This window comes from Myotis nattereri, assembly GCF_964212035.1.
Source record: "Myotis nattereri genome assembly, chromosome: 1".
NCBI lineage: Eukaryota > Metazoa > Chordata > Mammalia > Chiroptera > Vespertilionidae > Myotis > Myotis nattereri.
The window spans coordinates 44,388,892-44,406,460 of record NC_138075.1 but is presented as its reverse complement, the minus strand read 5'-3'; the positions used below and the strand labels follow the sequence as shown (position 1 = coordinate 44,406,460).

General features: G+C 51.1%; 1 protein-coding gene across 3 annotated transcripts in view; it reads left to right on the top strand.

Moving 5' to 3' along the window:
• MAP2K5 (mitogen-activated protein kinase kinase 5) overlaps positions 1 to 16,930 on the top strand; it is a 268,685-nt gene extending 251,755 nt beyond the window's left edge. For all 3 annotated transcript variants that reach the window (XM_081113392.1, XM_081113393.1, XM_081113391.1), the window contains one exon: positions 16,466 to 16,930. In XM_081113392.1, the coding sequence (XP_080969518.1) occupies positions 16,466 to 16,570 (105 nt within the window). In that variant the 3' untranslated portion in view covers positions 16,571 to 16,930. The remainder of the gene's footprint in view (positions 1 to 16,465) is intronic.
• Positions 16,931 to 17,569: the final 639 nt, after the last annotated feature.

Here is a 17,569-nt window from a genome sequence, read left to right as displayed (position 1 = left end):
ATGTGCCAGGGTTGTGGGCACATCCCCAGTGGGAGATGTGCAGGAGGCGGCTGATCGATGTTTCTCTCTCATCGATGTTTCTAACTCTCTATCTCTCTCCCTTCCTCTCTGTAAAAAATCAATAAAATATATTTAAAAAAAAAAAAAAAAGCTCGGGGGGAGAGGGTTGAATAGTTTCAAATACAAAATGTTGGTTGCTGACAGCACTAACTCTAGAATAACTGAGAATTTTCATTCCTATATTTTATAGGCCAGGTATGATAGCTTTGGCCTTGATTATGGTCTTCTTTCAATTTTTCCAAAAGGGCTGCACCAGCCAGCCCCCTTGGGTACCCCCACACTCACCCCAACAGTAACCCATTCCATTGAATTGAATGAGGCTCAGAGAACCGGGGCATCATAGCTCAAAACAGCTTTTAAAAAATGACATTTCAGTTAAAGCTAATTGCCCAAAATTTTGATGTCTAGTATCTTTAGCAATTTTTTATCTGTTTTTGTTGTTGCTGTTGTTGTTAATGATGATTTAATTGCAACGAAAATCTCCACCTTAGCCTCAGTCTTTGTGTGAATGAATAGTTTTTTTCTCCTTATTAAGAAACTAGAGCCCTAACCGGTTTGGCTCAGTGGATAGAGCGTCGGCCTGTGGACCGAAGGGTCCCGGGTTCGATTCTGGTCAAGGGCATGTACCTTGGTTGCGGGCACATTCCCAGTAGGGAGTGTGCAGGAGGCAGCTGATCGATGTTTCTCTCTCATCGATGTTTCTAACTCTCTATCCCTCTCCCTTCCTCTCTGTAAAAAATCAATAAAATATATTTTTAAAAAAAAAGAAACTAGAAAAACTGTTACTAAGGAAGATTTTAAGAGGTAGCAGCCTTTATTTAATTGGGGATGCTTCCTGATTGAGGGAAAATGAGGCAGTGGATATGAAGTGCTTTGAAAAGTTTAAAGTGTGCTACCAGCACTCAAAACCTGTGATTCACCTGCCAAGGGTGATATTGTCAATGCTCATTGGCACCTCCCAGTCACCACCATTATCACCCTTCAGACTGCCCCCACCATCTACCTACCTATCTATCTACCTACCTATCTATCTCTGTTTCTCTCTCTCCTAATGAGTTATCACTCTGCATTTTCAATTTTGTCAGAGATTAACCTACTTTACTAATCTTTTTAAAGAACCAGCATTTTATTGAATTGATCATCTCTTTGATATCTTTCTGTTTAATTCCTTTGTGTTTTTTATTGCTGTCTTACGTTTTCTTTGGATTTACTTTTTGTTCTATTTATAATTTATTGAATTGGATTCATAAGCTCATAAATTTTCAATCTTTTTCCCTAATTACCATTAAGCTATAAATTGCCTCTTAAGTATTACTTTAGCTGCATCTCACAAATATTTATATGTAGTCTTTTTATTGTCAATTGGTTCTAAGTAATTTTCAATTTCAGTGAGTATTTCTTTTTTGACCCATGAATTATTTAGAAGTATTTTCCTATTTGCAAATACACAGAGGTTTTGTTATCTTTTGATTGCTGTCTACTTTTCATGCACCGTGGTCAGAGAGCATGGTCCATATCAGATCTTTGTGATTTATTGAGAGTCCCTTACTGCATGGTCGACTTCTTTTTTTCTCACTTGAAAGGAATGTGTATTCTCTAATTGTTGAATGCAGTGTCCTATTTACATCCTGTAGACAAAACTTGTTGGGTTAGTCAAATATTTTATGGCCTTCCTATTTTCTACCTGCTTTATCTATTAACTAGAGACCTGGTGCACAGATTCGTGCACAGGGTGTGTGTGTGTGTGTGTGTGTGTGTGTGTGTGTGTCCGTGTGTCCCTCAGCCCGGCCTGCACCCTCTCGCAGTCGGGGACCGCTGGCTGCTAACCACACGCCTGCCTGATCACCCCTAACCACTTTGCCTGCCTGCCTGATCAACCCTAACCACCTCTGCCTCGACCCCTGCCATGGCAGCTTCATCCAGAATGATGTCCAGAAGGTCGTTCAGCTGTCCAGTCTAATTAGCATATTACACTTTTATTATTATAGATTACTAGGGAGTTGTGTTGAAATGTCAGTGTTTGCTTTAAAGTGGTGATGTTAGGTACCTGTGTCAAAATACTATATCTTTATTTCAAAGTGTTTCCTTTATCTTTATGTGATGATTCTCTTTATTTCTAACGTATTGTGCATTCGAGTTTATTTTTGTCTGATATACCTACGCTATCTTCTTTTGGTTAGAATTTCTCTGCTCTGTGTTTTACTATCCCTCTGTTTTCATCATCCCTGTGTTCCTTTGTTTTAAATGTATTTAGGCATTTTGTTGTTGGTGTTTTTAATTTTACCTAAGACTTTTTTATTTGATTCATTTCATCATTTATACTTAACGTTTGTGGTATACTTTTTTAATTATATATATATTTTATAGACATCAGTGACTAGACATTACATAACTTAACATGTGATCATCCCAATAAATCCCGCACCCATCTAGCACCACACCTAGTTTTTAGAATATTATTGACTATATTCCCTATGCTGTACTTTGCATCCCCACGACTATTCTGTAACAACCAATTTGTACTTCTTAATCCCTTCACCTTTTTCGCCCATCCCCCCAAAGTCCTCTTATCTTGCAACCAATAAAAAGGTCTGGGTATCTGTGAGTCTGTTTCTGTTCTGCTTGTTCATTTTGTTTGTATATTCAATTGTTGATATGTGTTTATTGTCATTTTATTGTTCATATTTTTTATCTTCTTTAAAAAGACCCTTCAACATTTCATAATACTGGTTGGTGGTGATAAACTCCTTTAGCTTTTTCTTGTCTGGGAAGCTCTTTGTCCTTCTATTCTAAATGGTAGCTTTGCAGGGTAGAGTAAAAACTTGGTTGTAGGTCCTTGCTAGTCATCACTGAATATTTCTTGCCACTTCCTGCAAGTTTCTGTTGGGTGCTCTCTTGTAGTTAATTAACTGCTTTTTTCTTGCTGCTTTTAAGATTCTCTGTTTGTCTTTAACCTTTTGCATTTTAATTATAATATGTCTTGGTGTGGGCTTCTTTGGGTTTATCTTGTTTGGGACTCTAGGCGCTGCCTGGACTTGTATATCTGTTTCCTTAACCAAGTTAGGGAAGTTTTCTGTCACTATTTTTTCAGATAAATTTTTAATTTCTTGCTCTCTTTCTTCTCCTTCTAGCACCCCCATGATGCAAATGTTGGTATTCTTGAGGTTGTTCCAGAGGCTTCTTACACTAGCCTCATTTGGGGCGATTCTTTTTTCTTTTTGCTGTTCTGATGGGGTGTATTTTTCTTCCTTATATTCCAAAACGCTGAATTGATTTTCAGCTTCACCTACTCTACTGTTGATTCCCTGTAAATTATTATTTATTTCAGATAGTATAGCCTTCATTTCTAACTGGTCCTTATTTATGCTATTGACACCCTCACTGAGTTCCTTGAGCATACTTATAACCAGTGTTTTGAAGTCTACATCTAGTAAATTGACTATCTCCATTTTGTTTAGTTCTTTTGTGTGTGTGTGTGTGTGTGTGTGTGTGTGTGTGTGTGTGTCTGTAACCAGATTTATCCCTGAGACCCAGCAGAGGGGATCAGGGCCCATGAGTCACAGTGTTTCTATGGCAGCCTTTTAGGCCAGTGTTTGTTTAGTTCTTTTTCTGAAGTTTTGTTCTGTTGTTTCATTTGGGCCATGTTTCTTTGTCTCCTCATTTTAGCTACCTCCCCATGTTTGTTTCTATGTATTAGGTAGAGCTGCTATATCTCCCAGGCTTGGTAATGTGGCCTAATGTGTTAGGTGTCCTGTAGGGTCCAGTGGCACAGCCACCCCAATCACCCCACCTGGGCACTCAAGGTGCACCCTCCCATGTGGGCTGTACACTCTCCTATTGTAGTTGAGTCTTGATTGCTGTTGGCATGTCACTGAGAGGGATTTATTCAGACTGATCAGCTGCAAGGACTGGCTGTGACCACTGACCTCCAACACCTTGGAGAATCAGCTATACATGGACCAATCCACAGAGTAGGACTTACTTCAGCAGGGCTCTGGTACCCAGTGAGTCTGCCTTTGAATGTGTCACTTATGGAGGTGGTTGGGTAGTGGTACTTCAGTGTAGTCTAGAGCTGTCCACTGGGTATCCTGGCTCTGGGGCCTCTCAGGAGGTGCAGGCAAGGTCAGCCACCTCCCTGTGTTCTGCCCAGAGCCACAGGCCATAAACTATAAAACAGTCTGCAGATGGTGAGGCCAAGCTGTGAACCCAAACTGCTAGTGTTGGGCCTGGGGCCACTTAGCTAGAGATATGGGTGGGGGGGAGGGGGGGGGGCCTGCTGAGGCCAGATGCTGCTTGTTTGAGAGATTTTAGGAAAATCTGAAGCATGAGCCAAACAGGCCATTTCTATGGTAAAGTCACTGAAAACAGGTTGGGTGGGCCCAAAAGTTGGGTAAGGCAGGGTCTCAGGAAATCACCAAGGTGAGGCAAACAGTGGCCAAGTTGCTGGAGTCTCAGATATGGTGCCTTTCTGCTGTCTCTGTGGGGGAAGTGCTCATCAAAGGAACAATGGCCTCTGCCAGCACTTCTGTCTGAGAGAAAGCTGCCCCTCCAGCTCTCATCCTAATGCCAAACAGTTCAGTTCCTCCCTAAATGTCTCTGGTGCCTTTCAAGTTGCTGTCCCCACACTGGAGCTCAGAGGGAGTGAGTCTGAGTAAGTCCAGGCACAGGCCCTTTAAGAGGAACTACCTGAAACTCCAGTAGCCCTCCCTCTCCCTCAGCCTCAGTCCACTGGTTTTTACAGCCAGAAGCTATGGGGACTTCTCTTCCTGGCACTGGAACCCTCGGCTGGCGTGCCTGGTGGGGGACTGGGGCCAGGTCCCCTTGCTCCACAGGGGGGACCTCTGCAGCTGAAATATCCCTCCCTATTTTTATCTGCCACACATGGGTGTGGGACCAGCCCATTCTGCATCTCCGCCCCTCCTACCAGTCTTGATGTGGCTTCTTTAATTTCATAATTATAAGACTTCCATTCAGCTCAATTTCAGGCAGTTCTGAATGATGGTTGTTCTATAGTTTTAATTTTGATGTGCTTATGGGAAAAGGTGAGCACCGTGCTTACCTACCCACGATCTTGGCTGGAAGTCACTTATGATATACTTAAATACTTTTTCCTCCCATCCATTTTGTACTTTCTAAAATACTCTCTTGGTTTTTTTCTCCTTCTCCCACTCTATTGGATTAATATTTTTCTTCCCTTTTATTCTTTGCATTGGTATATTCTATTTCTAACCATTTATTGATTATCCCAGAACTTTTAACTTAATTTAGCAATGCCTAAGGTTAATCACTAAATATACCTTCTTCCCAACCTTACTCAGCCTTAGGCTCAATCTCTTACCTTTGTATCAGGTAAAATTAGCTTCAACTCCATGTGACAAAAAACAAACAGCAGCTTAAATAAAACAGCAGGGTATTTCCTAGTCGTGTAAAAGAAGGCAGAAAGTAAAGTGCCCAAAGTAGTTTGGCAGCTCCTTCTATCTTACCAGCAAAGGGGCATTTGAGCTCCAGCGAGCAGAAATGAGAAAGGGAAGTGGCAAAGCTTGCTCCTTCTTTTCTAGGTATTGGCGCACAGCATATGTGCTCACATGACATTGGCCAAAAATACCATGTGAGCTAGGTGACAGTGTTCCTTGTTAAAATCAGGATTCAGCCCTGGCTAGTTTTGTGTAGTGGTTAGAGTGTTGGCCCAAAGACTGAAAGGTCATGGGTTCGATTCCCAATCAAGAGCGTGTATCTCAGTTGCAGGTTCCCCATCCCCAATAGGGGTGTGTGCAGGAGGCAGCCAATCAGTGTGTCTCTCTCACATAGATGTTTCTCTCTCCACCTCTTTCCTCCCTTCCACTTTCTTTAGAAATCAGTGGAAAAAATACCCTCAGATAAGGCTTTCAAAAAAGAAAATCAGGATGCATGTCACTGAGTAGGAAGAGGAATGCACATTGAGAGACACTAGCTGTCTGTGCCACAGCCGCTCTCCCCCCAGATGTGAGGACCTTAAGAGTGTCAGCTCCACCCCTTCCTCTTACATGTCATCACAGTCCAAGATTTTATTGTAACCTTAGTTTTAGATCTTCAAAATTAGTTATTACTATTGTCATCGCTTTATAATCTGTGTTTATTTAGATTTATCCATATGTTTGCCAGGTATTTGTTCCTCACTGCTAGTATATCCTTCTTCTTCCTCCTGAGTTTTGTTTTGGGGGTTTTCTCAGAAGTATATTAAGAGTTCTGTCAGTGAGAGTCTGTGAGTGGTAAAACTGAGTTTCTGTTCTATGATTGCGTTCACTTTGCCCTGACTCCTGTTTGTTAGTTTAATTGGGTTTCAGAGTTTAGTTTGACAGTTTTTCCCAGAGCTTTCAAAGTGTCGCATTGTTTACTGGCTTCTACTCCCCCTGGTGAGAGTCTTCTGAGTGCTAATCCCTGCCCTTTGTAGGCAATATGTCTTTCTCACTGGTTGCTTTTAACATCTCCAGTGTTGGTAGTCTGCAGTTTCCCTACTACTTTCTAGATATAGATTTCATTATATTTATTCTACTTGGAGGTCATTGTGATTTTTGAATCTGAGAATTCACACCTTCCATTGGTTCTCAGAATTTTCAGCTATTATCTCTTTGGATATTGTCCCTCCCCCACCCCCCCCCTCTAGGCAGTCTCTTCCCAGTCTTTGCTCTGGGCCTCTCTCTTTAACATTTAAAAATCATTTTTCTCTCTGTCTCTACTATGCTTTGGGTAATTTTCTCAGACTCCTTCTAGTTTACTAACTCTCTCCTTAGCTCTATCTAACCTGATGCCTGGCTCATCCACAGAGTTTTTGTGTGTGTTTTTGTGGTGACTATATGTTTTGCTTCTGTTGCACTTGATTATTTTTCAAATCTCTGTTCTCTTTTTCAAAATGTCTTGTTCTTAGTGTTTCAATTTCTCCTTTTATGTCTTTAATCTTTTCAGATGTACATTTTTTTACATTTTCTTTTCTATTGTTTTTCTGTTATCTCAGTTCTGAGAATTCAAACCTTCCTGTGTGTTGTGTCTGCTGACCCTTGTCCATTGTGGATTGTTCCCTCACGTGTTTTGGAATTTTCGCTGAAAGTTCATACTGATTGGGGCTTATTACTGTAGAAATTTTTGAATTTCAGAAGTATTGCCCCAGAATGGTTTTTTGTGCTGAGAGACACTTCAGAGGATAACTAGATCAAGATCAGTGTATATAGTTTGTCAGCCTGAGTGGGAATCTGAGACCATAGAAGTGCACAGGGCTCAGCCTCATTCTTGGGCGACTTCCCTCAGAGCTGCCTTATCATCCCCTTTGCCGATGGGCAGACTTTTCCTAGCTCACCCCTTTGTAGTCCCGGCTTTGTTCCGGGTCTCAGGGTCATCTCCCCAGGTGGATCTTGTTCTGTTCTTCATACAGTCCAGGTCCTATGTTCCTGGAGTCAGTAACTCCCCTTAGGCTGAAAGCCGCAAGACTGACACGCACACATTTCTAATGCTGGCTGTCAGTTCCCTCTTTATTTTTAGCACTTGCAGACTTCTCTTCTATTTTATCTCTCATGGTGAGGGCTTTGTAAAGAGGAAGCTAGTAGGCTGCCTTCATCTCTCATCATCTCTTCATTCACTCCTTGTCAGAGTCATTCCATTCTTTTCTCTTTTTTTCCAACAAACTTACTGAGCTCCCACTGTGCGCCAGAAATTGTGCTGGGTCTCACTGTCTCTTTCCCGCCTTTCTGTATACTCACATGCCCACCTATACACACACACGTGAGCACATACACATGCACACAGCCAAGGTCTCAGACCTCAAACATCAAATCTCAAAAGGGCATGAGCGAATCCATCCTCTGAGCATTGCATCTGTAGCCACACAGTCATCACCCCAGACACAAGTCTTAAACATCTGGGCACCTGTAACTGGCCACAGAATCACTGCTTGGGCAGCTGCAGACCCAGCCACTCGGGGAGTCCTCAGCACTGTGGGAGCAGGGCCCTCATTCTCCCTTTGGCGCCCTCTGATCCTGACTCCTCTGGACATCTGCCCAGCTCGAGATGCCTGGGGTAGCTGGCAGCCTCCCCACTGTCTCCCCAGTCCTAGATGAGTTCCCTGACAGGGCAGCCCCCACCGCTCCCCTTAAATCAGTGGTTCTGAACCTTCCTAATGCCGCGACCCTTTCATACAGTTCCTCATGTTGTGGTGACCCCCAACCATAAAATTATTTTCGTTGCTACTTCATAACTGTAATTTTGCTACTGTTATGAATCGTCATGTAAATATCTGATATGCAGGATGTATTTTCATTGTTACAAATTGAACATAATTAAAGCATAGTGATTAATCACAAAAACAATATGTAATTATATATTCAATATGTGTTTTCCAATGGTCTTAGGCAACCCCTGTGAAAGGGTCGTTCGACCCCCAGGTTGAGAACCGCTGCCTTAAATGATCCAGAGGCACCACCCTGCCACTCACATAGTTCACCTCCCTCTGACATCGTCTCATAAATGCTGGCACCTGCATGTCTGCCCCCCTCACCATGCCCACGGGAGTCATCCTGCCCCCTCCCCACACCACACTGCTCCGGTCCATGGCTGCACTGGCCCTGGAATGACTCACAGAGACCTCAGGAAACATCGAGTTCTCTCGATGGACCATTTTCTGAGCAATTACTCTGTGTAGAAACACATAGATCTGCTCAGATGAAAGGTAGAGAGCTCCTTGACCCTGTTAGATGGCTCTGTACAGTCTGGCATGGCTAGAGGTAAGCAATTTGCTGCTAATAATTGAATATTTGGGGAGAAACATCTATTTCTGTAGCACTTGTGAAGAATAAACTCAAGAAGGTTGATGGAAATGGCATGTCACAGCTGCAAACCATTTCTAAGGTCTTAAAAGAAAATTAAGGGCTGGAAGGGACACCCCCCCCCCCCATTCCAGCCATGGAAGAGCTTTAGAAACCAGAAGCTCAGACAGCAGTCTCAGAACAGACGCCTTGCTCAGAAAGCCCTGCTCTGTGGCGTTTGCCCAGTTAAGCCAGGCTAGGGAGACAAGTCTCCAGCCCACACCTCCTGCCGCGCCCGAATCTGTTCCACGTGGAGAATAACAACCACCCTCTCGCTGCCCAGCGTGTGTCTGCGGCACCTCAGTCGGTCCCCATGACCCACCCGAGAGGAAGAGAGAACAGCGGTATTTGGTGGGGCAAGGAGGCCTCTCCGTGTTCAAAACCTGTTGAGATACAGGGCTCGGAAAATGACAGAATGGAAGTATCAGCTTCGCTTCTGTAAAGATCTGGATTGGACGATGCGCTCACCTGTGTGGCCCGAATGATCTTACTGGGAATTTACCGCTGAGTCCCTGTCTGAGGTGCACACTGCAGGCCCCATGGGGTCAGAGCCTCCCTAGAGGGTAGGCCACAACCCTGCTCCCCACCCCGCCCCATCAGCCTGCTCAGTCCTTCCATCCTCCCTGGGGGCAGGGCCCAGGAGTGCGGTAACAGCAGTCCTTCCACGTACAACGTACAACGATGAAGCCCGGGGAAGGAGGCTCACCCTGTTGTGTGTCTTCTGTAGGTGAGGCTGTGGCCCTCCCAAGCCTCCCAACTCCGGGGATGGCGAGCAGGTTTGCTGCCCCTGCACCGCCCCACAGAGGGCAGAGAGGAGGACTTTTATTGAGATGCCTGACCTTCCCCCTGCGGAGTCTCTCCTGGGTGCTTCCCTCCAACCTCAATCCCAGCCACCTCCTTCCCTGACTCCCCCGGTGACGAGCCTGGAAGGGAGAGTTGACCCTGGGAGGAGGATGACTTGTTTGCTCCTGTAACTCACATTCTAAAGGCTGCCCGCTGCCCCGCCACTTGTCAGCCGTTTAGCAGACATTGGACATCTGTGCCTCCTCCCGCAAGTCATTTAACTTCTCTAATCTGAAGTCACCTCCTGGGCAGATAGGCATTAGATAGGTAGTTGTGAACCTTTAGATTAAGTGATTTATATTATGTAAAATTAATGCAGAGCCTCAGGATTAATACAGAGAAAGTGGGGTTTTTGCATGAATGTATCAGTATTTATCTTGAATCTTTCTTTCTAAAGTCATTCGTGAGATTTCAACATTTTGAGTTGAACGTAGATGAGTGTATGTTATTTTTTAATTAGGTTTGCACAAATACAGTTAAAAATGTTTCTTAACCATTTGAATCAAACACCCAGAGCAGCCCCCACCCACCTCAGACCCTCTGACTCCACGGGGTCCGAGGTCCTGTCTAATCCTACCTCATTGCTGAGAAGGGACTGAGTGCTACCCTTGCCCCTGGGGCTGGGATCCTAAAGGGACGTGCAGAGAGCTTCCAAACAAGGCTCGCGGGGCCAGCAAGGAAACGTGAGGGGCAGCACGTGGGCGGCCCTCCAGGTTCTCAGCTCACCTTCCAGGCCCGCCCCTGCCCAGTCACTGGTGGGACTCCTTACTCCTGTGGATTTGGCTGAGTGCACCTGGGCCGGTCTGACTGCTTCAGACAGGCTGTGCGTGCTTGGCATTCTCTCCCATGCAGGGTCCTCGGTGGCCTGGGGCTCACCCTGAAGCAGGGGAGGCCTGTGGTCCAGAGAGGACCCCCGGAGTCTAGAGCAGCCTCAGCTTGTAGCGCTCTCTCCCGAGGCCTGCCCACCCCAGCCTGCGGTGCTTCTCAGCCCAGCGTCAGGCTCCTGGGGATGCTGTCACTTACCAGTCAGCCCAACTCCCTTCTCTTGACGTGGCTGTGTGCTTACCCCTCCCGGGGCTTCCAGTCCAGTGTTAGGGTAGGACGGGCTTGAATGGTGACGGCCTGCGGCAGAGTCCGTGCGTGCTGTTCTCTCGGGAGGTCGGCAAGCGTTTGCACAGTTCCGCTGGGGGGGTGGCATCTGTAGGGGCGGCAGGAGGAAGGCTCTGCAGGGGTAGGTCTTAGGGTCAGGTGCGGCCGGCCTGCTGGGCACCTCTTGCTCGCTGTTCTTTCTGCTCCTCCCTCCGGTCTGGTCTCTGTACCTGGAAAAAGCCTTTCAGGCCTGGGCCTCCCGTTTCCATGCTTCTGTGGGGTCCAGACCTAAAGCCTGAGAATGGAGCACCGGGGCTCGGGTTATCAGAGACCGCCAGCTCGTGCCCCCCCCTCCGGCCCCCCCACCTCTGGCCCCCCCTCCGGCCCCCCCACCTCCGGCCCCCCACCTCCGGCCCCCCCTCCGGCCCCCCACCTCCGGCCCCCCCCTCCGGCCCCCCACCTCCGGCCCCCCCCTCCGGCCCCCCACCTACGGCCCCCCCACTCCGGCCCCCCCACCTCCGGCCCCACCTCCGGCCCCCCCACCTCCGGCCCCCCACCTCTGGCCCCCCCACCTCCGGCCCCCCCACCTCCGGCCCCCCCCACCTCCGGCCCCCCACCTCCGGCCCCCCCACCTCCGGCCCCCCACCTCCGGCCCCCCCACCTCCGGCCCCCCCCACCGAGCAGGAAGGACCGCAGAGGGCCTGAGGGCTTGGGCACAGTCCAGCTCTGTGGCCTTGGACAAGCTCCATAGTCCTTCTGTGCTGTACTTCCTGCAGCTGTAAAATGGGGATAGTTTTAATACTTAATAGAGTTGCTGAGTATTGAATAAGTTCTTTGATTAGAAGTGACTGACCCCTGTGAATTTGAGCTGGGAGGACCTGGATATGCCTTTTTGCCACCCTAACTTCAGCTTATTAGTTTAACAGTACTTGGTGAGCACCTATCATGTACAGATACTCTATTTTTTTAAAAAGTAGAACTTTCACACTCACTGTTCTGACCTGAGAGAGCACAGTAGTTGGCATCCTTCATGGCAGAAGAGTCCTGGATGCAGACCCTGACTTTGCCACTTTCCACCTCTGGAACCTCACCCCACGTCATGTTTCATGGCACCTCAGTTTATTTTGTCTGTAAGTGGGGGTGCTGAGGGTTCAAGGTTAGGTGCCGATGTAGGGCAGCCAGAGGCACACAAGAGGTGCTCGTGATAGATACAGAATATACGGATAACTTCGTCATGCCAGCGGACCACTAATTGAGGGCCTTGCAGCCACTCCGGCAAGTTATTCAATGATCAAATGCATAGTGTTCTTTAAGGAGTTATATGAGAGAAGAAAAGTGTGGAGACCCCAAGTAGGTAGATTCCTATTTGGGATGAAACTCAGAAACCAACTGAGAGCAAAGAGTGAGGTGTCAGTGAATGAGCACTGGACCAGGAGTCCAGACACCTGAGCCTCCCGCAGCACTTACCCACCACCTCAGGCTCGGAGCCCCATTCCTACTTGCACGTGGGCACATCCACCCTCCCATCCTGCCTCCTTCAGTGGACAGGTAGAGCTGCCACGTGGGAGGGGCTCGGGAGTGCCCTGCTGTCAGTCAGCACGATGAAACGGGTGGGTAAAAATTAGGGACGTTATTACAAAAGAAGAGAGGCGGCCTCTGGTGGAATACTGGACAGCGTGCCTGGAAACGGCAGCTCCGATTCCCGAGGTGCTGGGTCTTCGCCAGCACCCTCCTTTGCGTCAGCACGATTTGCTCCTCAGCTCCACTGGTGGAGGCGTCGGCACCAGGTGACACCAGCTGTCTTTGGTTGTTGTTGACTCGTGTCTCTCCCCCCGTCCCACTATTGGATCCATCCTGCCCTTATAATCCCATCCTTTTCCCTTCATTATGTCTCCATCTTCTGTGGCGAAGTTTGTGGACCATAATAATTCAACCCGCGCCGATGTAACTGTTGCAATTGGCCCTGAGAGAATCAAGGAAATGAGAGTGGCTCCCACTGCCTGGAGATGAGGGCAGTGAGATCACTCAGCAGCTCTGGCCTGGCACACGCCCTGCCAGCCTCCGCAGAGCGCTCTCCGCATGAAGGACGGAGGTCTGGGTGTCCGGGCAGTCACCTGGGGTGGGGGGTGCTCTTGACAAGCAGCATGTGGGCAGGCTGGCTCCAGGGAGGTGGCCACGCCACGCTCCCACTGTTGCTTGCAGCATGATGGGGCTGCGAGAGCTTGTCCGCACCTCGATTCCTCTGCCTAGGAGGGAGCATGTTTCCCCCAAGTGCTGCAGGGCCTCAGAGACACCCGAGAGGGCCTGCGAGGCCAGCTCTCTGGCTGCAGGTGCAGGTGAGCACATGGTCCTGCCTGTGGCTCTTGGAGTCAGGAGACTCACGGTGTGAGTCCACCCAGCCGTTTGCTTCAGTGACCTTAGATGGGCCCCTGAAGTGTCTGTTTCCTCGCCCCGCAGACGGAGATGCAGGGCTGTGTGCACCTCCCGAGTGTGGGGTTCGGTGAGAGAATCGGGACAAAGCCCTTGGCAAAGGCCTGGCCCACAGCGCTCTGTCCATGGTGCTGCTGTCAGTACAGGTGCTACTCGGTGCCACTTCCATCCACTTCCAGGCACCTGGCCTTGCCGGACCCCTAACACAGCTGGCTGGCCGGCCTCTGCTCGTGCCTGGAGCCACCTGGGAACTCCAGCACCTCCAGGTGGTCTGCTTTCCCCAGAATTGTCCACCAGATTTTGTTTTCATTCAATTCATGAGATATCCTTGCATCACATGTAGGAGCTGCAGGAGGTCAGCCAGACTCGGGGAGGAAGAGGGAACACACCTGGCAGGTCACGGGGATGCAGCCCAGCCTTGAGGATGCACCAGAGTAGAAACAAGAACTCTGTTCTGCCCAGCACTTAACCTAGTCACTTCAGCTCCCACTCCGTCTCCCCTTCTGTGAAGGGGGTGGTGGTGCGCTTTCCCTGCTTCTCACATGGGGCTGATGGGAGGAGGGAGAGTTGAGTCAGAATGACCCACCACTGCGACAGAGCACTCTCCCAGTGTGTCCAAGGGATGCACTGATGGAGGTCAGTACCTGAGCCGGCAGCCTGGGTCCCACCTCTGCTGGAAATAGGTGAGAGGAAACTGCAATTGGATGTCCCCCAGGTCGGCTCCCGGAGTGCCCTGGGCAGTGGGTTTGGGTTAGAGACTTCTGATTCAGCCCCAGCTCAGGGAACCCGGGCAGGTCAACCATTTCCTTACCTGTAAAGTGCCCACCCTAGACTGTGCCCACCCTGACTTGGTGCCTGTCCCTAGACTGTGAGGTGCCCATGGACCCTGCAGGCAGAAATGCTGCCAGGCCGGTATCCCACCCGGGGTCTCCAACACCCTCCTGTCTTGCTCTGCTTCCCTCGAGCAGCTGTCTCTGCCCCTTCTCCCCACACACCGGCTTCTCGTATGTTCCATTACGTGGTGATCCTTGCTGCCAGCAGCTCCCAAATTCTCTGGATGCCTGGAGCGGCTTCAGCCCCCCGCCCCAATGTCTGTATGTCTGTCTCTCTGCCCTCTCTGTCTCCCTCTGTGGGTCCCCCCCCCCCATCCCTCCCAAACCAGTCAACATTAGCTGAGGACAGAACCATGTCACTCCCTTTGAAGGGTGGGGTAAAGCCCGAGGGATACGCAGGGGGTGGGAGTCGCCTCCCAGCCAAGGAGGGCAGGAAGGGGAGAGTCTCCACCAGCGCCCTGGATGCCCACTCTGCTCCCTCCTCCCCTCCCAGGGCACTTGGGCAGAATGCTTCCCTGCAGTGCGGCCATCAGCCTTCCCAACTGGAGGAATGCTCCCCTCTCCCTCCTGCAGTTCCGCTCTGCTTGTTCCCGAGCAGATGATAACGGAGATGGAGCATATGGGCCCCAAAGTCACCGGGCATTCTGGGAAAGTGACACTGGTACCCAGGCTTGGCGGGAGGGGCCGTGGGCTCTGGAGCACAGCTTCTCCCTTTGTTCTTGACAAGGGCACAGGTCGCCTCTCCTGAGCCTCCTGAAAAGGAGTAAGTGCGGGAAGAATTCCCTTTCTAGGCAGCGACTTCGGAGGGCAGGTGTAGGCCGGGCGCATATACAGGGAGGACATGTGGGAGCCAAGATAGAGTCCCATCTGGCCTCTCCTGCCTCAGCGCCCCCACCCACTGCCTGAGGACGCCCACCCAACCTGGTTGCACCTCCCCTTCCCAGCAGCAATCGGAATCAGGCACCTGCTCCCTTGGGGTCCTGCAAGTATCTTGGGGTCCCACACAGAGTGCGTGGGCAGATCACAGGAGGCACCCAACTGGGCTCCAGGCGCATTTCCCTGGTGGCCTCGGTGAGTCCCTGCCTTGGGCTGGGTGCCCCCAGCACCCGCTAAGCTGCTTTCCTCCCCCTGCACCTGACAGGTTCCCCATGCCTCTGAGCTAGATCAAGCAATGCAGGATTCTCCAGGGGCGGTTTTTCTTGCCTGACTTGGGAAAGCTGGGTAAAGGGACACAGTGTCAGCCCAAGGTGGGAAAGCTTGGCTTCCTTCCTTCCTGTCCCCAGAGACATCTCAGGTCTGACCAAGCTGCCCCTTCCCCTGCCCTGGCCTGGTGTCTGGACCCACATCCCTCACAGCCACCCGATGGGCTCATTTGGAAGCAGCTCGGAGCCCCAAGCATGTGGCCAGCTGGCCTGCAGGTCAAGACTGGCTGGATGGGGAAAGCCGAGCTGAGAACCCAGCTCAGGGGCAGGAAGGGGCCCGGGAGAGGCACAGAAAACAGGAGGGAGCAAGGCAGTTGGAGCTGGACGTTCGGAAGGGGGAGGAGGAGCTGGGCAGTGAAAGGCACAGGGAGCCCCTTCCTCTCCGCTCACCCACGGTGGCTTCCTGGGACCGGCTACTGCTTCGGTGGGGGAGCTGCCAGAGAAGCCACAGGTGCGGAGGAGGGAAGAGGCTTTTCTGACTTCCCGTGGCCCCTGCTGTTTTCTGGCCTTCCTTAGGAACTCCCAGGAGGCCCTAAGATTGTGAGAGCGAATCTTGATTCTTCAGGGCAGCGGGGAGGGCACTGGCTGGATACAACCCAGCCTGCCTATGGTGAAGTCGGCGAGAGCCTGGGGCAAAGCCCAGCCCCAGCTTCGCACCAGGAACCACGCGTCTGCGCACACAGCACAGCCCTCTCCCTCTGACACACCTGCCTCCCCCACTGTAGATGGTGACCTCTTCCTAGAGGTTTCGACCATGAAAGGAACCGGAGGGATCCACACAGCCTCTGGCCAGTGGTTCCTTGGTCGCCAGGCAGCGCTGGGCTGGGCGCTGGCAGCTGGGAGCCAGGCCTTGGCCAGCTGCTGGAGTGACGCTGGGCCGAGGGAGGGGCAGAGTGGAGTCAGGACCGGCCTCATGCTGGGGAGCTCTCAGCTGGTTGGCGCTTCAGGGGCAGGTGCAGCCCCAGGCAGAGCCTCAGTGGCTGCAGTGGTCCAGGCGCGCACGCGCCTCGCTGCCTGGCCTGTCCTCCAGCGGTGAGGTGGGGCTGCTCGCTGCCCACCACACCTCGTGGGGCTGCTGGGGAGAAAAAATAAGATCCAGGTTGAGAACAGGCCTTGGCAGGCGTAGTGCAGTACGGGTCTGGGGATTGCCGGTCTCAGCCTCTCCGCTTCTCTGCAGGGCCACCCGTTCATCGTGCAGTTCAACGATGGCAACGCGGCCGTGGTGTCCATGTGGGTGTGCAGGGCGCTGGAGGAGAGGCGGAGCCAGCAGGGGCCCCCCTGAGGCCTCGGTGGGCGCTGAAAGCCCAGGACTGGTCACCGAGGGGAAACCCGCCGTCACACCGTCACACCGCCCCGCTGTGAGCAGCAGAGCTTTGCTGGGCCTGGGCTGCCCGCCCTCACCCCAGCTCCGCCCGCGACGCCCGCCCTGCCTGGGAGCCCTTGTGCCAGCCTGGCCAGGATGAAGCCCTCGCCCCCTCCGGTCTGGAGGCACTGACGGAGGGAAGGGGAGAGGGTGGCGGCATCGAGAATGGAGACTCCTATGCCCCCGCCCCTCTTCCTTTTTCCTAACGTTCTTCTTTGTAAAGAGTCGAGCGCCATCAGCATCACTGATGGGAATAAAAGTGTTCCTGCCTCCCCGTGAGGGATGTTACTTACTGGGGTGTCGGTTACCCACCCAAGTTGGGGGGCGGGGGCTCCCACTTCAGCAGGGTATGTGGCCCAACAGTCCCCTGGCCCTGGAGCTGCCCTGGTCCAGGCACCTGCACACGCCCCACGCTTCCCGGCATTCTGGAACGAGGCCCACAGCCCAGCCCCCTGCCCTAAAACCGAGACCTGGCGGTCCTCGGACCAAGTCCCTCGGCAAGGAGTGAGCCAGCAGTGAAAACAGGGTCCTAGACCCTGAGCTCCGTGCGGGCTGGGGCTTGTCCCACATGCGGAGGCTGGGCCGTCCCAGCAGCACCAGAGGCTCCATCGCAGTGACTTAACCATGGGGCGGGGGGGGGAGGGCGGGGGCAGGAGCGCAAAAGTTGGAATAAGGCCCTTCCACCTGCCACCTCCTTCCCCACCACTGGCTCCTCTCTTCAGCAAGCTGCCCCCCTCGCCCTTGACCCCACCCCCTGTGACCTCATTCACCTCGGGCCACTCACAGCTGTCCTCTCAGGTAATCTTCTCAGCCACCTGCCAGGTAAGTGTGCTTACCCCCATTTTACAGACGAGGAGCTGAGGCTCTGAGAGGCTTGGAGGTCTGAGTGGCATCCCAACCCACTGAGAAACTACTGAT